The 26,788-nt window shown below is 42.3% G+C and overlaps 1 protein-coding gene across 1 annotated transcript; it reads right to left on the minus strand.

Annotated features, from left to right (window-relative positions):
* Positions 1-489: 489 nt before the first annotated feature.
* On the minus strand, positions 490-25,994 carry cep72 (centrosomal protein 72; the record flags this gene model as incomplete). Its single annotated transcript, XM_080541234.1, has 12 exons — positions 490-589; positions 18,213-18,327; positions 21,505-21,631; positions 21,739-21,917; positions 22,026-22,119; positions 22,253-22,428; positions 22,736-22,939; positions 23,410-23,588; positions 23,791-23,911; positions 24,086-24,278; positions 24,410-24,537; positions 25,919-25,994. The coding sequence occupies 12 exons, from the start codon at positions 25,992-25,994 to the stop codon at positions 490-492; spliced, it is 1,692 nt and encodes a 563-aa protein (XP_080397360.1).
* Positions 25,995-26,788: the final 794 nt, after the last annotated feature.

Here is a 26,788-nt window from a genome sequence, read left to right on the forward strand (position 1 = left end):
CATGACCTCCATGGAGGCTAGAGAGCTGGGGGTGGGGAGACTGACCCAGGAAGACAGGCCCTCTCCTCATTAACATGTCATTAACATGTCATTGACCATCCAGTTTCATAGCAAGCTTGGCTTATCTACAAAGAGCATTGTTTTACTCAGAAGCCCTGACCTTACTTATGACTTACACTTTAATAATGAAGACTCCCAGAGCGGAAACAGCTTTAATACAATAAATACCTAACTTCACGTGCCTTTGACCTGAATAAATATAAAACTTCAATGAACAATGAACCTGTGGATAGAGTGAGACAATGATGACAGTGGTTTAACAGCTGTGGTAAAAAGAGAAACGTCCTAAAAAAGTTTGTTCCTAGTTGACCATCCTCAACATCGCACCCAATGAATCAAAAGAAACATTTTGGAATGGTGATCACCAGCGCCTGAAACCAGCTCTCTGGGTCTGACTCTGACCTAGCTGATCTTGGCCAGCGTGTGGTTCTAGTGTAGAGACGCCGCTCCTGTCCTGGTTCCTTCTCGGTGACGTCCCCAGGTCCCCTCCAGTTCACCCAGCAGACGTCCGTTAGTGGCCACCAGTGACCTGCAGCAACATAATAAAGCAGGAATGTAAAAAGCTCAAGCATACTATTATTATTCATCCACAGTAATACCAGAGCCAAGAGCCTGTCGACTGAGGTACTGAAGTAGGATTATTATCCACGTTTCATCTGAGCGCTGATGCTGAACTACGACTTAGATGCGTCAGAAGAGGCCGTTTGAGCCAGGAACACTCATATCCTAATTTAACCCTTTATTGAATATTAAACGGTAGAGAGGTTAGTCTTGGCCTATTTCGATGGCACCCTCCTTTCGGGAGTTCCCTGCCCGGGAGGTATAAACTACCACAGCACATACACACAGTATGTCATGGTAGGGAGCTCATATACATCTCCAAACCCCCTGATACAGACTGAGGAGAACTGAACCATGGGGTGGTGGGAACGGAAACAATACAACACTCTTGTGCATGACAAGACCAACAGTAATAATAAGTAATAATAATAATAACAACTTTTATTTGTATAGCACTTTTTCCTGCAAACGTTGCAGCTCAAAGTGCTTTAATCATCATATAATCCTAATTAAATTATTTAGTAATTTAAAGGCAATATTAAAAAGATGGGGTTTTAGTCTTGACTTGCTGAGGTTGCATCCCTAATGTAAACTGGCAGTGCATTCCACAATTTGGGTACATAAAATGACAATGCAGCCTCACCAAATCTCCTCTTTTGTACATGGTGGTACACATAATACCCAATCAATACAACAACCTTGCAGGCTACTGAGAGATGTGTAGACTAACCATTTCAACAGGCTGAAAGACAACTAGCTCTGTCTTAGACAACTAGCTCTGTCTTAGACAACTAGCTCTGTCTTACACAACTATCCCTGTCTTACACAACTAGCTCTGTATTACACAACTAGCTCTGTCTTACACAACTAGCTCTGTCTTAGACAACTAGCTCTGTCTTACACAACTAGCCCTGTCTTAGACAACTAGCTCTGTCTTACACAACTAGCTCTGTCTTACACAACTAGCTCTGTCTTAGACAACTAGCTCTGTCTTAGACAACTAGCTCTGTCTTACACAACTAGCTCTGTCTTACACAACTAGCTCTGTCTTACACAACTAGCTCTGTCTTAGACAACTAGCTCTGTCTTAGACAACTAGCTCTGTCTTACACAACTAGCTCTGTCTTACACAACTAGCTCTGTCTTAGACAACTAGCCCTGTCTTACACAACTAGCTCTGTCTTAGACAACTAGCCCTGTCTTACACAACTAGCTCTGTCTTACACAACTAGCTCTGTCTTAGACAACTAGCCCTGTCTTACACAACTAGCTCTGTCTTACACAACTAGCTCTGTCTTAGACAACTAGCTCTGTCTTACACAACTAGCTCTGTCTTACACAACTAGCTCTGTCTTAGACAACTAGCTCTGTCTTAGACAACTAGCCCTGTCTTACACAACTAGCTCTGTCTTAGACAACTAGCTCTGTCTTACACAACTAGCTCTGTCTTAGACAACTAGCTCTGTCTTAGACAACTAGCTCTGTCTTACACAACTAGCTCTGTCTTAGACAACTAGCTCTGTCTTACACAACTAGCTCTGTCTTACACAACTAGCTCTGTCTTAGACAACTAGCTCTGTCTTACACAACTAGCTCTGTCTTAGACAACTAGCTCTGTCTTACACAACTAGCTCTGTCTTACACAACTAGCTCTGTCTTAGACAACTAGCTCTGTCTTAGACAACTAGCTCTGTCTTACACAACTAGCTCTGTCTTACACAACTAGCTCTGTCTTACACAACTAGCTCTGTCTTAGACAACTAGCTCTGTCTTAGACAACTAGCTCTGTCTTACACAACTAGCTCTGTCTTAGACAACTAGCCCTGTCTTACACAACTAGCTCTGTCTTACACAACTAGCTCTGTCTTAGACAACTAGCCCTGTCTTACACAACTAGCTCTGTCTTACACAACTAGCTCTGTCTTACACAACTAGCTCTGTCTTACACAACTAGCTCTGTCTTAGACAACTAGCTCTGTCTTAGACAACTAGCTCTGTCTTACACAACTAGCTCTGTCTTAGACAACTAGCCCTGTCTTACACAACTAGCTCTGTCTTACACAACTAGCTCTGTCTTAGACAACTAGCCCTGTCTTACACAACTAGCTCTGTCTTACACAACTAGCTCTGTCTTTGATATGATGATGCTTTGTCCCCAATGAATGAATCAATCGAAATCACCAAGGTCAGCTCAGGTTGGACAGTTTGAAGATATTTATTCATCTGATCAGAGATTCACATCGTCCATGCATCACAACGTGAATGAGCCTTCTCTCCCATGCGCACAGTCTTATGGCCCAAATTACTGCTGAGTTAGCCATCAGCTGTTTAGTTGTCAATCATGATTCTGCTGTCAACTCACTAACATGAGATCCCCTTTTCTCCTTCTTTACCCCTTAACGGGCTGTTCTCCCTGGCAACCTCAGTCATATGATTCCTGCCTTTCCCTAAATATATTGACCTCTTGACCCACTCTCCCTTGCTGGCTACTTGACCCACTTTTCCTCACTGAGCAACCGTTCTCCTGACCCAGATATGGGACAGCCTAGCCAGCAGTTTCACAACATGTAGCTGACTAGTGAGTTCATGCTTAATGTCTACAATTTATCTATGCACACTTGAAAACACATCATAACAGTCTTAGACAACTAGCTCTGTCTTACACAACTAGCTCTGTCTTACACAACTAGCTCTGTCTTAGACAACTAGCCCTGTCTTACACAACTAGCTCTGTCTTAGACAACTAGCCCTGTCTTACACAACTAGCTCTGTCTTACACAACTAGCTCTGTCTTAGACAACTAGCCCTGTCTTACACAACTAGCTCTGTCTTACACAACTAGCTCTGTCTTAGACAACTAGCTCTGTCTTACACAACTAGCTCTGTCTTACACAACTAGCTCTGTCTTAGACAACTAGCTCTGTCTTAGACAACTAGCTCTGTCTTACACAACTAGCTCTGTCTTAGACAACTAGCTCTGTCTTACACAACTAGCTCTGTCTTACACAACTAGCTCTGTCTTAGACAACTAGCTCTGTCTTACACAACTAGCTCTGTCTTAGACAACTAGCTCTGTCTTACACAACTAGCTCTGTCTTACACAACTAGCTCTGTCTTAGACAACTAGCTCTGTCTTAGACAACTAGCTCTGTCTTACACAACTAGCTCTGTCTTACACAACTAGCTCTGTCTTACACAACTAGCTCTGTCTTAGACAACTAGCTCTGTCTTAGACAACTAGCTCTGTCTTACACAACTAGCTCTGTCTTAGACAACTAGCCCTGTCTTACACAACTAGCTCTGTCTTACACAACTAGCTCTGTCTTAGACAACTAGCCCTGTCTTACACAACTAGCTCTGTCTTACACAACTAGCTCTGTCTTACACAACTAGCTCTGTCTTACACAACTAGCTCTGTCTTAGACAACTAGCTCTGTCTTAGACAACTAGCTCTGTCTTACACAACTAGCTCTGTCTTAGACAACTAGCCCTGTCTTACACAACTAGCTCTGTCTTACACAACTAGCTCTGTCTTAGACAACTAGCCCTGTCTTACACAACTAGCTCTGTCTTACACAACTAGCTCTGTCTTTGATATGATGATGCTTTGTCCCCAATGAATGAATCAATCGAAATCACCAAGGTCAGCTCAGGTTGGACAGTTTGAAGATATTTATTCATCTGATCAGAGATTCACATCGTCCATGCATCACAACGTGAATGAGCCTTCTCTCCCATGCGCACAGTCTTATGGCCCAAATTACTGCTGAGTTAGCCATCAGCTGTTTAGTTGTCAATCATGATTCTGCTGTCAACTCACTAACATGAGATCCCCTTTTCTCCTTCTTTACCCCTTAACGGGCTGTTCTCCCTGGCAACCTCAGTCATATGATTCCTGCCTTTCCCTAAATATATTGACCTCTTGACCCACTCTCCCTTGCTGGCTACTTGACCCACTTTTCCTCACTGAGCAACCGTTCTCCTGACCCAGATATGGGACAGCCTAGCCAGCAGTTTCACAACATGTAGCTGACTAGTGAGTTCATGCTTAATGTCTACAATTTATCTATGCACACTTGAAAACACATCATAACAGTCTTAGACAACTAGCTCTGTCTTACACAACTAGCTCTGTCTTACACAACTAGCTCTGTCTTAGACAACTAGCTCTGTCTTAGACAACTAGCCCTGTCTTACACAACTAGCTCTGTCTTAGACAACTAGCTCTGTCTTACACAACTAGCTCTGTCTTAGACAACTAACTCTGTCTTAGACAACTAGCTCTGTCTTACACAACTAGCTCTGTCTTAGACAACTAGCTCTGTCTTACACAACTAGCTCTGTCTTACACAACTAGCTCTGTCTTAGACAACTAGCTCTGTCTTACACAACTAGTTCTGTCTTAGACAACTAGCTCTGTCTTACACAACTAGCTCTGTCTTACACAACTAGCTCTGTCTTAGACAACTAGCTCTGTCTTAGACAACTAGCTCTGTCTTAGACAACTAGATCTGTCTTACACAACTAGCTCTGTCTTAGACAACTAGCCCTGTCTTAGACAACTAGCCCTGTCTTACACAACTAGCTCTGTCTTACACAACTAGCTCTGTCTTACACAACTAGCTCTGTCTTACACAACTAGCCCTGTCTTACACAACTAGCTCTGTCTTAGACAACTAGCTCTGTCTTAGACAACTAGCCCTGTCTTACACAACTAGCTCTGTCTTAGACAACTAGCTCTGTCTTACACAACTAGCTCTGTCTTAGACAACTAACTCTGTCTTAGACAACTAGCTCTGTCTTACACAACTAGCTCTGTCTTAGACAACTAGCTCTGTCTTACACAACTAGCTCTGTCTTACACAACTAGCTCTGTCTTAGACAACTAGCTCTGTCTTACACAACTAGTTCTGTCTTAGACAACTAGCTCTGTCTTACACAACTAGCTCTGTCTTACACAACTAGCTCTGTCTTAGACAACTAGCTCTGTCTTAGACAACTAGCTCTGTCTTAGACAACTAGATCTGTCTTACACAACTAGCTCTGTCTTAGACAACTAGCCCTGTCTTAGACAACTAGCCCTGTCTTACACAACTAGCTCTGTCTTACACAACTAGCTCTGTCTTACACAACTAGCTCTGTCTTACACAACTAGCCCTGTCTTAGACAACTAGCTCTGTCTTAGACAACTAGCTCTGTCTTAGACAACTAGCTCTGTCTTACACAACTAGCCCTGTCTTACACAACTAGCCCTGTCTTACACAACTAGCTCTGTCTTAGACAACTAGCTCTGTCTTACACAACTAGCTCTGTCTTAGACAACTAGCTCTGTCTTAGACAACTAGCTCTGTCTTACACAACTAGCTCTGTCTTAGACAACTAGCTCTGTCTTACACAACTAGCTCTGTCTTACACAACTAGCTCTGTCTTAGACAACTAGCTCTGTCTTACACAACTAGCTCTGTCTTACACAACTAGCTCTGTCTTAGACAACTAGCTCTGTCTTACACAACTAGCCCTGTCTTACACAACTAGCCCTGTCTTACACAACTAGCTCTGTCTTAGACAACTAGCTCTGTCTTAGACAACTAGCTCTGTCTTACACAACTAGCCCTGTCTTACACAACTAGCTCTGTCTTAGACAACTAGCTCTGTCTTACACAACTAGCTCTGTCTTAGACAACTAGCTCTGTCTTAGACAACTAGCTCTGTCTTAGACAACTAGCTCTGTCTTACACAACTAGCTCTGTATTACACAACTAGCTCTGTCTTAGACAACTAGCCCTGTCTTACACAACTAGCTCTGTCTTACACAACTAGCTCTGTCTTAGACAACTAGCTCTGTCTTACACAACTAGCTCTGTCTTACACAACTAGCTCTGTCTTACACAACTAGCTCTGTCTTACACAACTAGCTCTGTCTTACACAACTAGCTCTGTCTTAGACAACTAGCCCTGTCTTACACAACTAGCTCTGTCTTACACAACTAGCTCTGTCTTACACAACTAGCTCTGTCTTACACAACTAGCTCTGTCTTACACAACTAGCCCTGTCTTAGACAACTAGCTCTGTCTTACACATCTAGCCCTGTCTTAGACAACTAGCTCTGTCTTACACAACTAGCTCTGTCTTACACAACTAGCCCTGTCTTAGACAACTAGCTCTGTCTTAGACAACTAGCTCTGTCTTAGACAACTAGCTCTGTCTTACACAACTAGCCCTGTCTTACACAACTAGCCCTGTCTTACACAACTAGCCCTGTCTTACACAACTAGCTCTGTCTTACACAACTAGCCCTGTCTTACACAACTAGCCCTGTCTTACACAACTAGCTCTGTCTTAGACAACTAGCTCTGTCTTACACAACTAGCTCTGTCTTACACAACTAGCTCTGTCTTACACAACTAGCTCTGTCTTACACAACTAGCTCTGTCTTAGACAACTAGCCCTGTCTTAGACAACTAGCTCTGTCTTACACAACTAGCTCTGTCTTACACAACTAGCTCTGTCTTACACAACTAGCCCTGTCTTAGACAACTAGCCCTGTCTTACACAACTAGCTCTGTCTTAGACAACTAGCCCTGTCTTACACAACTAGCTCTGTCTTACACAACTAGCTCTGTCTTAGACAACTAGCTCTGTCTTAGACAACTAGCTCTGTCTTAGACAACTAGCCCTGTCTTACACAACTAGCTCTGTCTTAGACAACTAGCTCTGTCTTACACAACTAGCTCTGTCTTACACAACTAGCTCTGTCTTACACAACTAGCTCTGTCTTAGACAACTAGCCCTGTCTTAGACAACTAGCCCTGTCTTAGACAACTAGCCCTGTCTTAGACAACTAGCTCTGTCTTAGACAACTAGCTCTGTCTTACACAACTAGCTCTGTCTTACACAACTAGCTCTGTCTTACACAACTAGCTCTGTCTTAGACAACTAGCCCTGTCTTACACAAATAGCTCTGTCTTACACAACTAGCTCTGTCTTAGACAACTAGCCCTGTCTTAGACAACTAGCCCTGTCTTAGACAACTAGCTCTGTCTTAGACAACTAGCTCTGTCTTACACAACTAGCTCTGTCTTACACAACTAGCTCTGTCTTACACAACTAGCTCTGTCTTACACAACTAGCTCTGTCTTACACAACTAGCTCTGTCTTAGACAACTAGCCCTGTCTTAGACAACTAGCTCTGTCTTACACAACTAGCTCTGTCTTACACAACTAGCTCTGTCTTACACAACTAGCTCTGTCTTACACAACTAGCTCTGTCTTACACAACTAGCCCTGTCTTACACAACTAGCTCTGTCTTACACAACTAGCTCTGTCTTACACAACTAGCTCTGTCTTAGACAACTAGCCCTGTCTTACACAACTAGCCCTGTCTTAGACAACTAGCCCTGTCTTAGACAACTAGCCCTGTCTTACACAACTAGCTCTGTCTTACACAACTAGCTCTGTCTTAGACAACTAGCCCTGTCTTACACAACTAGCTCTGTCTTACACAACTAGCTCTGTCTTAGACAACTAGCCCTGTCTTACACAACTAGCCCTGTCTTAGACAACTAGCTCTGTCTTACACAACTAGCTCTGTCTTACACAACTAGCTCTGTCTTACACAACTAGCCCTGTCTTACACAACTAGCTCTGTCTTACACAACTAGCTCTGTCATAAGGGCTCTGCACAACGCGTGCGATTCTGTTGCGCGTCAACATTCCATTTTGAAGTTTGAATGGAAGTCTATGAGAACATCGTAAAACATCGCATCCCAATGCACACAGCGTGCGATGCAATTTCTGTTGTATGTTCTCATAGACTTCCATTCAAACTTCAAAATGGAACGTTCACGCGCAACAGAAATCGCACGCTGTGTGCAGAGCCCTTTAGACAACTAGCTCTGTCTTAGACAACTAGCTCTGTCTTACACAACTAGCTCTGTCTTAGACAACTAGCTCTGTCTTACACAACTAGCTCTGTCTTAGACAACTAGCTCTGTCTTACACAACTAGCTCTGTCTTACACAACTAGCTCTGTCTTAGACAACTAGCTCTGTCTTACACAACTAGCTCTGTCTTAGACAACTAGCTCTGTCTTACACAACTAGCTCTGTCTTAGACAACTAGCTCTGTCTTAGACAACTAGCTCTGTCTTACACAACTAGCTCTGTCTTAGACAACTAGCTCTGTCTTACACAACTAGCTCTGTCTTACACAACTAGCTCTGTCTTAGACAACTAGCTCTGTCTTAGACAACTAGCCCTGTCTTAGACAACTAGCTCTGTCTTACACAACTAGCTCTGTCGTACACAACTAGCCCTGTCTTACACAACTAGCTCTGTCTTACACAACTAACTCTGTCTTAGACAACTAGCTCTGTCTTAGACAACTAGCTCTGTCTTAGACAACTAGCTCTGTCTTAGACAACTAGATCTGTCTTACACAACTAGCTCTGTCTTAGACAACTAGCCCTGTCTTAGACAACTAGCTCTGTCTTACACAACTAGCTCTGTCTTAGACAACTAGCTCTGTCTTAGACAACTAGCTCTGTCTTACACAACTAGCTCTGTCTTACACAACTAGCTCTGTCTTACACAACTAGCCCTGTCTTACACAACTAGCTCTGTCTTACACAACTAGCTCTGTCTTAGACAACTAGCTCTGTCTTACACAACTAGCTCTGTCTTACACAACTAGCTCTGTCTTACACAACTAGCCCTGTCTTACACAACTAGCTCTGTCTTACACAACTAGCCCTGTCTTAGACAACTAGCTCTGTCTTAGACAACTAGCTCTGTCTTAGACAACTAGCTCTGTCTTACACAACTAGCCCTGTCTTACACAACTAGCCCTGTCTTACACAACTAGCTCTGTCTTAGACAACTAGCTCTGTCTTACACAACTAGCTCTGTCTTAGACAACTAGCTCTGTCTTACACAACTAGCTCTGTCTTAGACAACTAGCTCTGTCTTACACAACTAGCCCTGTCTTACACAACTAGCTCTGTCTTACACAACTAGCTCTGTCTTACACAACTAGCTCTGTCTTAGACAACTAGCTCTGTCTTAGACAACTAGCTCTGTCTTAGACAACTAGCTCTGTCTTACACAACTAGCTCTGTCTTACACAACTAGCTCTGTCTTAGACAACTAGCCCTGTCTTACACAACTAGCTCTGTCTTACACAACTAGCTCTGTCTTAGACAACTAGCCCTGTCTTACACAACTAGCTCTGTCTTAGACAACTAGCTCTGTCTTAGACAACTAGCTCTGTCTTACACAACTAGCTCTGTCTTAGACAACTAGCTCTGTCTTACACAACTAGCTCTGTCTTACACAACTAGCTCTGTCTTAGACAACTAGCTCTGTCTTAGACAACTAGCCCTGTCTTAGACAACTAGCTCTGTCTTACACAACTAGCTCTGTCTTACACAACTAGCCCTGTCTTACACAACTAGCTCTGTCTTACACAACTAGCTCTGTCTTAGACAACTAGCTCTGTCTTAGACAACTAGCTCTGTCTTAGACAACTAGCTCTGTCTTAGACAACTAGATCTGTCTTACACAACTAGCTCTGTCTTAGACAACTAGCCCTGTCTTACACAACTAGCTCTGTCTTAGACAACTAGATCTGTCTTACACAACTAGCTCTGTCTTAGACAACTAGCTCTGTCTTAGACAACTAGCTCTGTCTTACACAACTAGCTCTGTCTTACACAACTAGCTCTGTCTTACACAACTAGCCCTGTCTTACACAACTAGCTCTGTCTTACACAACTAGCTCTGTCTTAGACAACTAGCTCTGTCTTACACAACTAGCTCTGTCTTACACAACTAGCTCTGTCTTACACAACTAGCCCTGTCTTACACAACTAGCTCTGTCTTACACAACTAGCTCTGTCTTACACAACTAGCCCTGTCTTACACAACTAGCCCTGTCTTAGACAACTAGCTCTGTCTTAGACAACTAGCTCTGTCTTAGACAACTAGCTCTGTCTTAGACAACTAGCTCTGTCTTACACAACTAGCCCTGTCTTACACAACTAGCCCTGTCTTACACAACTAGCTCTGTCTTAGACAACTAGCTCTGTCTTACACAACTAGCTCTGTCTTAGACAACTAGCTCTGTCTTAGACAACTAGCTCTGTCTTACACAACTAGCTCTGTCTTAGACAACTAGCTCTGTCTTACACAACTAGCTCTGTCTTACACAACTAGCTCTGTCTTAGACAACTAGCTCTGTCTTACACAACTAGCTCTGTCTTACACAACTAGCTCTGTCTTAGACAACTAGCTCTGTCTTACACAACTAGCCCTGTCTTACACAACTAGCCCTGTCTTACACAACTAGCTCTGTCTTAGACAACTAGCTCTGTCTTACACAACTAGCTCTGTCTTAGACAACTAGCTCTGTCTTACACAACTAGCTCTGTCTTACACAACTAGCTCTGTCTTAGACAACTAGCCCTGTCTTACACAACTAGCTCTGTCTTACACAACTAGCTCTGTCTTAGACAACTAGCTCTGTCTTACACAACTAGCTCTGTCTTACACAACTAGCTCTGTCTTACACAACTAGCTCTGTCTTACACAACTAGCTCTGTCTTACACAACTAGCTCTGTCTTAGACAACTAGCTCTGTCTTAGACAACTAGCTCTGTCTTACACAACTAGCTCTGTGATATGATGCGTTTTGTGTAGCTATGTGCAAAATATTGTGTGCCTATCAAATATTGCAATACTCATTGTTTAACCTTAAGCATACTTTAAGTGTGTCCACTCTCAGGACATAAACTGGCCACTCTTAGTGAACATGATTTGCTGTAACTGGACCTGAGCCAAATATAGAGACCACAGCTAGTGGGGACCAGTATAAGTTACAAGTGGTCAGCAAGACAGAAACGCATGAACACAGGATGGAGACTTATATGGGTACTGGGGTCAATAGATCAGTATATTTGGGAACGAACGGTCAGCTGACTGAGAGTCAGGTAACTATTGACCGGAACGAACAACCCGTTATGGTAGGGAAGCAGAGGCAAGCTGGCTTCTAACTTTAGTATGTAAACAACATGTATGACGGGTGACTGGTGATTGGTAAGGTACAGCTGTTTCCGGTGTCAGCGGAAATCTAGCATATAAGCCCACTGCAAAGTGTCATTCGATGCGTGCCTCTCCTCGTTGCTTGCCGTGTGTTGAGAGGCTGCCCAGCGCTGTATGGAATAAACTTTATCTTAATTGTCTACTTGAGCAATTTATTAATTATTCACTTAACGGGGAAGGAACAAATCTAGGTCGCCGCCCTCTTCTGAACATTCACCTACTATCAATTGGCGTTTAACGAACAGGATCCTAGATTCAGCGAGACAGGTGAGGCAGATAAACACAGTGTGGTTGTGTGCTTTAACCTGAATTGTTGTTCTAGAGGGAAAAACCTGTAATTTTTTCCTTGAATGAAGGAAAGGGGAATGAATTTGATGATGGGGGGGCCAATGACTAAATTTGACTAAATATTAAAGGTTGAGTATTGATGTGTACATAAAGGTCATTGATCCACATATAGGATAATGCGTTATAAAAGGACAGAGCTGCTAGGTGTCACTCTGGAGGTGATATACTGATACTGGATATTAGTTAATTCATAGAAGAATTGATTAAACGGAATTGGGCATTCCGTGGGGTTTTATTTATGGTTATCTGTAAGGTACAGACATATTGAGGTATTTGACAGGAAATAAGGTGAACTGCAGAGCACGCTTGAGTCAACAGAAATCAGAAGTAGAATGTTGATTAAGATGGTTAAATGAATAAGGTATTGACACGCAAGTGGTTATGGTATGTAATTTGAAGTGTGATTTAAAGAAAGTGTTTATAAGTGGTCAAGTAATGTGGCTATATTCTGTAGAGAAACAGGATAATGAAAGATAAAGATCAGCGGTAAAAAGACAGTTGTAGGACGATAAGAAGGGGAACGGATACGGCATTTGTGTTAATGTTAAAGCGCAACAGATTTGAGTGACAAGATTGATTTATTGAGACAGGAGAGAACAGATGAGACGTGGATTTAAATGACCTTGATGAGACGCAATGCAACAGACTGAATTAAAGTATATAGTAATAAAGTAATCAACACGAATTGGGTAACTATAAAGCTCTAACGAGACAATTTAGATAAAAGAATTCCTTTTTACTAACATTGTGTGCAGTGTAATTAATCAAACATGGGTAATCGAACGTCTAGGACGGCAAATTGTGAGAAACGGATTATTAAGTATAAGTCGGTTAGGGACTTGCCACGAGGGGAAAAGAAAGCTATTAAGAAACTATTGGAAATTGATCCACACATAATTGATATTCCGATAAAATACACTGATACAGTGACACCAAAAGGATGGATTTTACTTAAATTAGGACCATTCTATGCAGAACCGTTTCTAACAAAGATTGCGGAATGGAGTGACGATAATTTCCCAAGTATCGGGAGTTTTGAAAAGAATAAACTAAAGATTATTGACGAATATTTGATATCAAACAAAAGCATTTGCGACCCATTATGGGATATTGATTACATGAAAGAAGTCTATCAAGCATGGGTAATAATGTCTAATCAATGGCCTGGTAATATTGTCAGAAAGAAGGAACACAATAGGTCTAACCCTATACCCAAGGTAAAGGAGGTACAGATCGTGTCTCCTCCTGTACAGGCGGAACAGGCGGAGCAGGCTGTGACACGCAGCGTGATCCAGGTACAAGCGCCACTGCTAACTATAGAGGAGAAAGTCCTGTATAAACCATTAACCCTGACTGACGTATCTGCAATCATAGTCGACGCACCCAGACCCTTGATTAACCCAAAAGGATTCATAAATTGGTATAAAACAATGTTGCTACATGGTAATTTGAATGGCACGGATTTAAGATACATTCTGATCACGTTAATGCCAGATGTTGAAATTGATACTTTGATAAATGCTTGTGAAACTTTGAATGAAAATAATGATGGGCCATGTAGAGGACAAACAATTAATGAACGATTCCCATGGTTTCAAAATGAACACAAGTTGACTCACATTGAACAATTAACCAAATTTCTAAACGAACATGCCAGCCAAAACCGTGATATCTCACAAATTCTGAACTGTAAACGTAAGCCTAATGAAACAATGTCTGACTTTGTAATCAGATTCCAAAATACCTGGAGAGAAAAGGCGAATTTGGAATTAGATGACAAACCTAACGCATTCTTTACAAATATGATTCTAGATGGTATTGGAGACGATGCGAAAAACTTTAAATTATCAACACCAGACATTTTCTCAATGACACCAGCATTGATTGAAAAACGAATAAGGGAATTAGAAGCTTTGGGATTGTTTAAAAAGCGACACCAACCACAAGTCTTGGAGCTTGCGCAATACACGGACCTAGAGGGTTGGAATGAATACTAAGCATTATGGGTAATGAAGTCTTACGTGAAGCATGGCGAGTGATAGAGTTATAGAGAAATCATTGAGTTAAGTAATAAGAATCCTTGTATTGATTAACATATTGTAAACAAATGATAAAGAGTGAAATGAATAACTATTGTATTTTCAGGACAAGCTAAATAGCTTAGCACGAACAGCGAAAAGTGGTAAAGAGACGAGGGGTAAAACACTGCTCCACAAAGCTGCACCAGAGACGACACTCGGAACCTACACTATTAATAGAACTGCCCTTGCAAACAAGACGCAGCTCGGTGACACAGAGACACAGACACGCAGAGAACACATAGAAGTGTTAGAGATGAAAATGTAGTTGTCTCTTATTGTAATTATCATACAATTCTGCATTGACTCAGTAAACGTAACATTTGAATTTACTTAGTGAACAGAGACATGCATTGATGACTGTTGATGTTCACACAAGCAAAGAGGAATATGTGACATTTTGATTGATGAATAATCCCGAACGGACAACACAACTCTTGCCAATTCTATCTCCTGACAGAACCAAGAAAATGCAGAGAAACTGAGCGACGGACTAAAAAACGGGGGCGTTGCTGAGGGCCAATCTAACAGAAGTGGGGGCTGAAATGACAGTGAACGATTGACGGATGAGAGAAAGGGGAAACCACAAATAATAATTCTCTGTGTAACTGTAAATGAAAATGTTGTTTTTCTGTTTGGAAGCGGAAACATGATAATGACATGACAGACTACAGACTTTGATAAAGCAATTACACATACGAATATGACAGTACTTCACAATCAACAGTGTTAATCGGCCAACAGCTGAATGCACGAGCATTACACATTAAAGCAACATTTATGATAGAAAACCATTCACACTGACTCAAGAATGTCTCTGATAAATCTACTAAAACCAACGGGTGATTGACTGAGAAATATTTGATTATAAGAGAGGGATAGAACATTTAAATGTTCACAGCAAATTTAAACCTTAATACAAAATACGCTTATACTGAACATAGACCAACGGGGAAGTATTCAAGACATCAGTTATGATTATGATCAGAATTTTTAACATACGGGTAGAATAGAACCTATCTACCTCATTAAAAGTATGCTTATGGGAATTGACTCAGATTGCACATTGACAGTAAATAAACTAAGCATTGAAGACTGATTTGGATATTAAAGGGACGGTTCACGGTTTTTCACAACACACGTCCTAGGTTGATACCCATGGCATGAACCTCAAATGACATCCTTTTGTTTCCTCTAGGAGCATTGATGAAGGACGAGTTAACCATTTTGAGAGAAACTAAATGTCTGTCTACCTGTACTTAACGATTGTGCAATCCCTGTATCTAAAAATGTCTCAGCAGGCAAGTGCAGAACTCACTAGAGGGGGGGGACCACAGGGGGCCCAACCCACTCTCGACTCTGACGATGAGACCCAAGCAAAGGGGAAAACACGTATTATGACAAACGATTACTGATTCCAGTACCATAATGATGACTATCTCTGCTATTAACAATTATTCTTGATGTTGTTGTGAATTAAGATTGAAACTAGGACAAGAGATACCGGACAGACGATGCGTGCCGAGAGAAACCATGTGATCCAGGCCTCGTTGTGCATAAGATGGATGGCCACAATTTTATCGGTTCTGTATACGCTCTGGGTGTTAACTAACGAAACAGACTTTACTTTAACTGAAGACTCTGACACTAATCTTGTTCGCATGCGTCGTGACATCCAGGGAGTTAAACCAAATAGCGCACTAGACTCAGTTGCAGGAGTTTGCCAGTTTGTTGACAATTGTTGTACGTATTCACCACAACAGGATTAAACCTTTAAGATCAGACAATGGGGACATAGAACAATAGGGGAGAGAAAAGTAGGGGGTAAGGATTTAGAGTTTCAATAACACTGTTAAAACATTTGAGCAAGCATCATGATGGTGAATGAAATAATTTCTACTGTGAGTCTCTCAATAACACAGCAACAATACAAGAGGACGACAAGGCGGAAAGACAACAATGGTCCATCAGCATCTCAGATAGTGCCTCATTGCGACCGGAAAAGCATGATGGTCCCTCTGTTGAAGATCGACCTAGGATATCGAAGAACCAAGACACCTAAAGAAACTGATTGACGATATCCCTATTTGTTAAAAATGTATAATTATGTAACAAACTATGGAAAAACATGTGATTTGAATTAATGATGGAAATGATACCTACTTCATTTGTAATGAGTAGTTAGACATAGTAATGAGAAACCTATTTGGATATTTTCTCCTTCAAACAACAAAGGTTTTTATCCAAAGAAGGTGATTATTAATCAGAGTAGTTAACCACAAAGTGACCTTTTACTCATGCCAAGTCAATTGTGGAGTGAGATGTTTGTTCACTTTGTCAGGCCACATGACTGAGGAATTGTATTTGTCCATGGGTAAAGTCCTTTGATGACAGTTCCGGGGGAGGAATGCAAGATCTCAGCCATGTGGAAAGAAAGAGAAATAATTAAAGTTACTATCCATTAGAGAAGAAAAAAAAAGAGTGAGCTGATATGATGCGTTTTGTGTAGCTATGTGCAAAATATTGTGTGCCTATCAAATATTGCAATACTCATTGTTTAACCTTAAGCATACTTTAAGTGTGTCCACTCTCAGGACATAAACTGGCCACTCTTAGTGAACATGATTTGCTGTAACTGGACCTGAGCCAAATATAGAGACCACAGCTAGTGGGGACCAGTATAAGTTACAAGTGGTCAGCAAGACAGAAACGCATGAACACAGGATGGAGACTTATATGGGTACTGGGGTCAATAGATCAGTATATTTGGGAACGAACGGTCAGCTGACTGAGAGTCAGGTAACTATTGACCGGAACGAACAACCCGTTATGGTAGGGAAGCAGAGGCAAGCTGGCTTCTAACTTTAGTATGTAAACAACATGTATGACGGGTGACTGGTGATTGGTAAGGTACAGCTGTTTCCGGTGTCAGCGGAAATCTAGCATATAAGCCCACTGCAAAGTGTCATTCGATGCGTGCCTCTCCTCGTTGCTTGCCGTGTGTTGAGAGGCTGCCCAGCGCTGTATGGAATAAACTTTATCTTAATTGTCTACTTGAGCAATTTATTAATTATTCACTTAACGGGGAAGGAACAAATCTAGGTCGCCGCCCTCTTCTGAACATTCACCTACTATCACTCTGTCTTACACAACTAGCTCTGTCTTACACAACTAGCTGTGTCTTAGACAACTAGCTCTGTCTTACACAACTAGCTCTGTCTTACACAACTAGCTCTGTCTTACACAATTAGCTCTGTCTTAGACAACTAGCTCTGTCTTACACAACTAGCTCTGTCTTACACAACTAGCCCTGTCTTAGAGTGTCCTGCACTAAGATGAGTGGTTGGTTTTATTCTCCTCGGGTGGTAATAAAAATAAGAAATAAGAAATAAGAAATAAATACATCTTCCTTCTAGCACGACGACTGCCAATGGCCCCAGGCCTGAGCATACATAACTTGTTCCTGCTATGACTGGCGGATAGATGATTCACTTACTTAGTCAAATGTACATTTGTTGTAAGTCGCTTTCGGTTAGGTTTAGGTAAAAAAAAAAAAAGGCCCCTGCTAAATGCCAAAAATGTAAATGTAAAAAAAAAAAAAATGTAGTACAGCCTTATTACAGTCTTATTACAGTCCTATTACAGCGTTATTACAGTCTTATTACAGCCTTATTACAGTCTTATTACAGTCTTATTACAGTCTTATTACAGTCTTATTACAGCGTTATTACAGTCTTATTACAGTCTTATTACAGTCTTATTACAGTCTTAGTCTTATTACAGCCTTATTACAGTCTTATTACAGTCTTATTACAGTCTTATTACAGTCTTATTACAGTCTTATTACAGCCTTATTACAGTCTTATTACAGTCTTATTACAGCGTTATTACAGTCTTATTACAGTCTTATTACAGTCTTATTACAGTCTTATTACAGCCTTATTACAGTCTTATTACAGTCTTATTACAGTCTTATTACAGCCTTATTACAGCCTTATTACAGTCTTATTACAGCCTTATTACAGTCTTATTACAGTCTTATTACAGTCCTATTACAGTCTTATTACCTGTGGCTCTCTTGCAGCATATGTGCTAGGTCCTTCCCCCCTCCTCCACCGTCCTGCAGCTTCACTCTCAGCTCAGCGACCTCCCTCCTGAGCTCCTCCACCTCTGTCTGTTTCTCTGAGAGGACACAGCCACACACACCCGTTATGATGACTCATCAAAAACATCAAGTTAAGGTCAGACACAGACATAGATGAACACTGACTTCAGTTGTTTGGGGGGGTTAACCACTTCCTATTCCACTAGGGGGACGCCCAAACACACATCTGGGGCCTCATTTAAAAAAAAGTACTTGAACGTCATCTTTGACTTTCACGTAAGCAAATTTGTCTAAACGGACGTAAGCATTATTTATAAAATGGGCTGCGCTTGTTTAAAACTGCGTACGTGCTTCCTTCTATAAATACCAACGCAGGTAAAATGAACGCAGGTGAATGAGGTTTGTATTAACGCCCTGTGATAGCGGCTCAATTATAGTGGCTGAATTACCGTATTTTCCGGACTATAAGTCGCACCCGAGTATAAGTCGCAGCAGGCCAAAAAATGGGTCATGAAGAGGAAAAAACCACATATAAGTCGCACTGGACTATAAGTCGCATGGTTCAAGGGAACGGGCTTGGCGGAATCAGCGGGGAAAGAAGACCCTGTTGAGCTTGACTCTAGTCTGGCATTGTGAAGAGACATGAGAGGATTTGTAAGCCCAGGAAGGACATAATTCACGGTAAAACTTCTTCTGAAAGGTTAGAAATACTTAAATTATCGAGTGTAAAGCCAGGGCTAGCTAGCGTGTTGCTAACGAAGGTTAGCAAAATGGCGTCGCGGGAGCAAGCAAACAGGATGGAACAGCCTCTGAAAGGTAATAAATGACTTTAATATCGTGTATAACGTTCATAATAGCGTGTATAACGTTCATAATATAGTGCTTAATGTCCACATTGTCGAGTGTAACGACTATTTATCGTGTATAAGGCCATGACAAAGATAGCTTGGTGAAAAACGGAAGTAGTTAGGATGAAGGGCGGCCTACAAACAATGCAACATTGAACAGCCTCTGAAAGGTAATAAATGACTTTAATATCGTGTATAACGTTCATAATATCGTGTATAAGGTCCATAATATCATGTTTAATGTCCACATTGTCGTGTGTAATGTCCACATTGTCGAGTATAATGGCTATTCTATCGCGTATGTGGCGCTAGCGGAAGTAGCAAAATAGCCTCGCGGGGGTAACTTAGCAACATAGAACAGTCTCTGGAAGGAATAAATGACTTTAATATCGTTTATAACGTCCATAACATTGTGTATAAGGTCCATAACATCATGTTTAATGTCCACATTGTCGTGTTTAATGTCCACATTGTCAAGTATAATGGCTATTCTATCGTGTATGAGGCGCTAGCGGAAGTTACTCCTTGGTTCATGTCAGTCAGAGATTACCGTATGTCAGTTCATGTCAGTCAGAGATTATGAATTATTGATATATAAGTCGCACCTGACTATAAGTCGCAGGACCAGCCAAAGTATGAAAAAAACCGCGACTTATAGTCCGGAAAATACGGTAAGCCAAGTGCTATAATATAGGGTAGGCGTTCGTCTGGAAGCGGAGAGGGCAGAGAAGGGTGGCTTCTCGGTAAGTTGCGTTTGTAACGTTTGATCATGACAACTAACCAGGCAAATGCGTATACTCAGTACTCAAGTTGTAAAAGAAAATCAGGGGAGGTGGTGGATTTGATCATATGAGGACAATTTTAGCATCCCCTCAGCGTCAGTGACTTCAGTGTCAGTAACTTGGTAAAAATGTCATTGCATATGTGCGTGCCCCCTCGCACCTTGAAATAGCAGTAATACCATGTTCATTGATAAAATGACAAAGTATGGAAAGAGGGGATGGCCGTTTTAGAAGGGGGACGATTTTGACTGTTTTTATTTCAGGGGGGATGCCATCCCCTCTCTCCCCCCTCAACTCGAGTGCTGCTTATACTGTAATAATATAATGGTCTTATTCTTATCAGGTGACATTGAAAAAATGGCTGCGAACTCCCTTTGCGAACTCCCAGACACCGGAGAAAATCCAGTATAATTCAGCACATGGCCGGGCAAGGTCCGTTGTGGAACGCACTAGGCATGTTGAAGGGGAGATAGACAGCTCCGGAGGGATAGAAAGAAAGACTGAAATACAATCATAAACATCAGTTCCCTTTAAATCTTTAATTTAACTCATTTTCTCGGCCAATAACAACATTGTTCATTTTATTACGAGCCACTTGCATGAATTACAGTAGGCAGTGCGGCTCACATGCCTGTAATAACTCTGCATTACCAGTAGGTAATGTGCGTACGCAAGGTCAATTCATAGCTTTCAGTCACGTGGTTTCTTCCCTAGCAACCACCAACCTGACGGGCAAAAAGTATCATAGCAACATCGCTCAACATGGCGAGTGGATGCAATTTACCGGCTGCCTACTATTTAGACCACCTCACCCATGAAGAACTATCAAGATGCACGATGGTGATAGGAGAGTAGGATCGACACCATTCAAAAAGTTTGGGATTCCCTGTCTACTCCTCTATCCGGACACGTTGGAATTTTTACCGTAACCCACAGTACACCAACGTTATTAACCCGCAAAGGGTGCCTCCTTGACCGTCTTTGCCCGTGAATAACACCGGTTATGGAGGTGGTACAAACACAATACTATTATTGCTAAATTCACCATCGGTATACGGTCATTTTGAGCCCTTAACCACCGCGCTGACACCCCGAGACGATATACTTTTAACCTTAAACTCGATCAACCGGGCGTTCACCCGCTGCTGGACGAAACTACCGCTGACCGCTGACAGCGGGGCGAGGGAATTTCTACCCGGGAATTCGCTCCTTGCTGTGTCGACGGTGATAGGAGAGTAGGATCGACACCATTCAAATGGTTTTGGATTCCCTGTCTTCTCCTCTATCCGGACACGTTGGAATTATTTTCCTAACCCACGGGAAATCAAAGTTATTAACCCGCAAAGGGTGCCTCCTTGACCGGCTTTGCAATGCTACTGTGTTTCCTGGTGCTCTGCAACTTCACGGGCAGTGCCTTTTGCCCGTCAGGTGGGCGTTTCCACTATGCTGTGACGTCACATGAAAGCTATGAATACCCGACATAGAGCTACGATCGTTTCCACGGTCAAATTGACTCACGTTGAAATTGTATAAATCACGACGTTGACGTGGTTTTCTACGTACGACAGAGGTAAGATCAAATTTGATCCAAAGTACTTTCTAGAAATGAGGCCCCTGCACTCACCACTTATCTCAGTGTTGGGTGAACTTTTCACCATCCAACTGAGATATTGCTGTTCTAATTTGATCAGCTGCTTTTGTACAGAGACATTCTCCTCCAGGACTGTCTTCAGCTGCTTGTTCGAGTCGCCCTGTCATCAATGAATTGATAGAGAGGAAATCGAAATGTAGGGATTGTTTCATGTATTAATTATTGACCACACAGCAAGCGATGGACGGACGTGCTCTGACAACTCACCACGACGTCGTGCGCCTCCTCCAGCTGTGCAGAGAGACGTCGGATCTCGGCGTCGTGCTCTTGTTCTCGTGTTGCTGCTCGCTCCTTCAGCTGTTGGACGGCTCCTCTCAAGGTCCTGACCTCGGCTTCTCGACTGGAGACGTCTCGTTCCATCATAGAGAGGATCTGAACTGTTTGAGCTGGGGGATCCAGAGTGAAAAAAATACATCATCAAAAATGACTGGTGAGAGGAGGTGGATTCCCCGAGGTCAAGTAAAAGACTGTATATGCAGGGTTCATACACTCACACAGGAAGTTGTTGTCATGCTGAGGCGACCTCTGTTCTGTCCAGTGCTTGTCCACCAGGCTGAGGAGCATCTCCAGCGGTTTTCTATAGCTTCCCTACGAGACGAGATGTGTTCAAATTAAGCAAGTAAGTTAATGAGGCCAATAGCAGAATCTGTCAGGGACTTGAAGTGAATTTGATGGAACGGCCCAAAAAAACAACAGCGTTTTGTCTCGTGAGATTTTTCACCCTCTGTTGTTCAACATCCTTCTGTGGCGAGGTGGAGCCCCCTGCTGTTCCCCAAGCGCTATGGTAGGAGAGCCTGGGAGGCTGCAGGATAGGGTTGGAAGCATCTGGAAGATGAAGACTCCTGGGACTGGGAGGGCAGGTCTGCACTAGAGATGAACTGGGCTGGTCTTCTGGATCTGAAGGATGAAAAAGACAGATGTACAGTACAAGCATGTATTATTTCTATTTCCTATTTCTTGAAAGACAGAATAAGAATAAGAATAAGAATAAGAATAAGAATAGATTTTAATTTAAAAGCGCCTTTCTCACAGAGAAGAAAAATAAAGAAGAAGAGAAGCAGGACAATAAACAATAAAAAGAAGAAAAAACACAACAAACAAAAACAGAATAGAGATACACCAGATCAAATTGTATATAAAAAAATTAAAAGCCCTAGTCCTACTACAGTAGGGACTCTGTCTTGTGTGGACGTCATGGCCTCACCAGGGTGAGGGGTGAACCGGCCCTTTGCTGGGACTCTTGGATGAACAGAGAGTCTCTGCTGCCTCTCTCCTCCAGAGCCAGGGCTGTGTTTCTCCACGCAGGGGTCGAAGGTCACCCTGGGTCCCTCAGTCAGTTTCAGCAAGGAAGAACTTCTCCTCCGAGCGGCTTCTCTCAGTCGTGGAACACTTGACTGGGTCTGACGAGCTGGGCAATCACAAAAGACAAGATACAAAATTTATTATTTAAAAATTACTGAATACCGTTAGGGTTAGGGTTCCTACCTTGACAGTCAGTGCATATCATGCTGTCTCCTTTTCAGGTGGGCAGATGGAATTAACTATTCTGTGATAAAAAAAAACAGCACATACTCACCATCTTTGGTTTGGGAATAACTGAGGATAGATTTAGCTGATTCCTAAACAACAAACAAGACAGCTCAACTCACATATGGCGTCTATTAGCATTTCCAATGATTGTGGAATCCCCTCGACATGAGCAACGCCTCACCTTATTTGGAGCGGAGCTCTCTGAATTGTAATCGTTCTTCAAATCTCCCTCTGTGTTTGTAAAAACAAACAAACAAACAAATAAATATAGCAATTTATGAACTGATATTTCAATGTCAATATAGGACAAAACACATCATATTTTGAGTGGAGAGGTACAAACCATACCTTGTAAATGATACAGCTGTGACTCCAGCTCCTTGTGGAAGGAGCCAGTAAGTGTTTGAAGGTCTCTTTGGCTCCAGTTGCTCTTAGCTACAAAGTTCAACACAGACTCATCATTGTCATCCAGGATAGACAGCCTCCTCATGAACCGATTAACTGAGGCCACTCTCAGTTCACTGCTCCTGCAAGCCACAACAACAACACATCACTTAAATTCGCCAAAATGACTTTCATTTGTTAAATAAATACATGACGTATCTGTTTTCAGTTCGTTTCTCATACAACTCATCAATCTAGTAGTCCTACTAGGTAAGAGGCTCGCAGCGCAAGCACTGATGTCCTGACATCCAGTCTTTTAGTCGTGTATTTGAGCAACATGTGTACCTTTGGTCATTGTCAGTTATGTCTGTCAGTGAGGAGCTCATGGGCTGGGGCACAGGTATAGAGTCTGAGGAGAAATGCATGATGGCGGCTTTCCTCTCGCTGTCTCTCACTGGACAGTCATCTAAAGAGAATACATTGAGAAAATAGAAACTGTCAGACTAACATGGTGAGCTGCAACGTTTGCAGGAAAAGTGCTATATAAATAAAAAGTTATTATTATTATTATTATTATTATTATTATTATTATTATTATTAAGAAGCAAGTTGATGATGATAACTTTCAACAGACTGATACCAAGCTTGCGCAGGTTGGACAGTGCATGCACCAAGTGCAGGCGGTAGTGTGGATCTCTGTTAGCCAGGGGGTTGAGCCTCAGGTCCAGCTCTCTCAAAGCTGTCAGCTTGCAGAGCACTTGGACTTCCTGCATGGAGGGGATGCTGTTGTAGTACAGGTTCAGTCTCTCCAGCTTCTTCAAGTGTTGAACCCCCTTAAGAAGGAGATACAAAAACATCATGTCATGTGACAGACCATCACCGTTTTGTTTTATTTTGTTACATCTCAAATAGCCGAGATTAGATGGATCTTTTGTTAGCGAGGTGACATATCTTGTGAACTCACCTTGACAGAGACGAGTGCATTACAAGAGAGATCCAGGGTCTTCAAGCGGACAAAGTTCTTCAATGAGATTCCCAGATGTCTAATTTTCTCCTTGTACGTCCCTGGAAGACTCAGGGATCTGACATCCGCTGTGGATAGTATAGTCAGTGTTAGTTCATAGTTGATGTGGATAGTATAGTCAGTGTTAGTTCATAGCCTAAGTCGCCTCTACAGACTCATGTATATCTGACATAGGAGGGACATAGATATATGTCAGGTCTGACATAGGAGGGACATAGCTATATCGATGGCCGAAACGCAAAACCTCCTATCTGCCAAAAAATGTAATGTTATTAACACATACCATAGCAATATAGTCCCCAAACAGTGTATTATGTGATGGGTATCCTTAACAAATAGCATTCTGCAAGAAAACGAGTGCGTTGTTTTTCGTTTTCCCAAAAAAGTGAAATGTTGCAGATTGGTTTTGCGTTTCGGCCATCGATATGTCAGATCCAGAACCATCGATATGTCAGATACAGAACATCGATATGTCAGATCCAGAACATCGATATGTCAGATACAGAACCATCGACATGTCAGATACAGAACCATCGACATGTCAGATACAGAACCATCGACATGTCAGATACAGAACCATCGATATGTCAGATCCAGAGACCATCGATATGTCAGATACAGAACATTGATGTCAGATACAGAACCATCGGTCAGATCCAGAACATCGATATGTCAGATACAGAACATCGATATGTCAGATACAGAACATCGATATGTCAGATACAGAACCATCGATATGTCAGATCCAGACCATCGATATGTCAGATACAGAACCATCGACATGTCAGATACAGAACCATCGACATGTCAGATACAGAACCATCGATATGTCAGATCCAGACCATCGATATGTCAGATACAGAACATCGATATGTCAGATCCAGAACATTGATGTCAGATACAGAACCATCGGTCAGATCCAGACCATCGATATGTCAGATACAGAACATCGATATGTCAGATACAGAACCATCGATATGTCAGATCCAGAACCATCGATATGTCAGATACAGAACCATCGATATGTCAGATCCAGAACCATCGATATGTCAGATCCAGAACCATCGATATGTCAGATCCAGAACATCGATGTCAGATCCAGAACCATCGGTCAGATCCAGAACCCTGGAGGCGACCTCGGCTGCTGCATCAGCTGGTTCCGTGGCGCAGTGGACTTCTAGTCAAACACTTGAGGGGTGATGCAAAGGTTGTGGGTTCGAGTCCCACCGGAGTCGCAGATATTTAATCGGTCAATGAGAGGCCATTGTAGAGCGCTTTGGAATAACGCGCCATTTACCGTTTATGTTGTTGGTAACCTGGTTACAGTGAGTATACTGTATAGCAACCATTAGCATATCGGTTGTTTTTTTCTATCCAGCAGCATCAATTGTAATCAAAACAACCCAGTTATGCCCTAACAGATGACTGTGTTACTGTCTACAATATTACCAAGACACTGATGGTGGAGATCGAGCCTCTCCCGTATCCAGTGCTCTGTTATGGTTGGCAGGTACTCCGCCGCCATAGTTTTCGAAATTCACTGACACCGCTGCGCGCATGCGCACCTCTCACCTCTCCACCGCTGCGAGCACGCGCACCTCTCCGCCCACATCCTTGGTCCTAAGCGTCACGTGTCAAAACAAACGCATGCAGCAGCACACATTGAACAAAGGTACAGTAAGATTATGTTGTTGTTGTAAGTAGTTCAATAGTGTAAGTAGTACGTCATTCACTAGTATGAACGTAGAGCAACCGAATAACAGGCACACGTTAGAACCCTAACACTTACTACTAATCCTAACATGAGCATCGTTCAACCAGAGAAGCATTACTCCAACCAGAGAACCAACATTACTCCGTGATCGCACTTGGTTCAACTTTGTCATCAGTTGTGTGAAACTACGTCGTTCACAGAATGCTGTATGTCATGTGTTTCCTAGCCATCCAGATCCATGGCAGCCTGTCTAACGGAGTGGATCACAGCCTGTTCCAACACCATCCTGTCACTATCCGCCTTGCACACAGCTCATCAACTCTTCAAGGTAGTATTCGGCATACATAAACCCACTTCATTGATTAGAACCTAGCACTTGAGCTTTCACCCCTTTGTCATTAATCCTTCTGCTTGTTTATAAAGCTCTCACTGGCACAGCACCAGAATATGTTCAGACCTTTTGCTAGCATATCAGCCCAATAGAGCTCTCAGGTCTTCTGCTAGCATATCAGCCCAATAGAGCTCTCAGGTCTTCTGCTAGCATATCAGCCCAATAGAGCTCTCAGGTCTTCTGACGCTGGTTTTCTCTGTGTACCACATGTACA

Source organism: Nansenia antarctica (genome assembly GCF_963989245.1).
Source record: "Nansenia antarctica genome assembly, chromosome: 10".
In the NCBI taxonomy this organism is placed as follows: Eukaryota; Metazoa; Chordata; class Actinopteri; order Argentiniformes; family Microstomatidae; genus Nansenia; species Nansenia antarctica.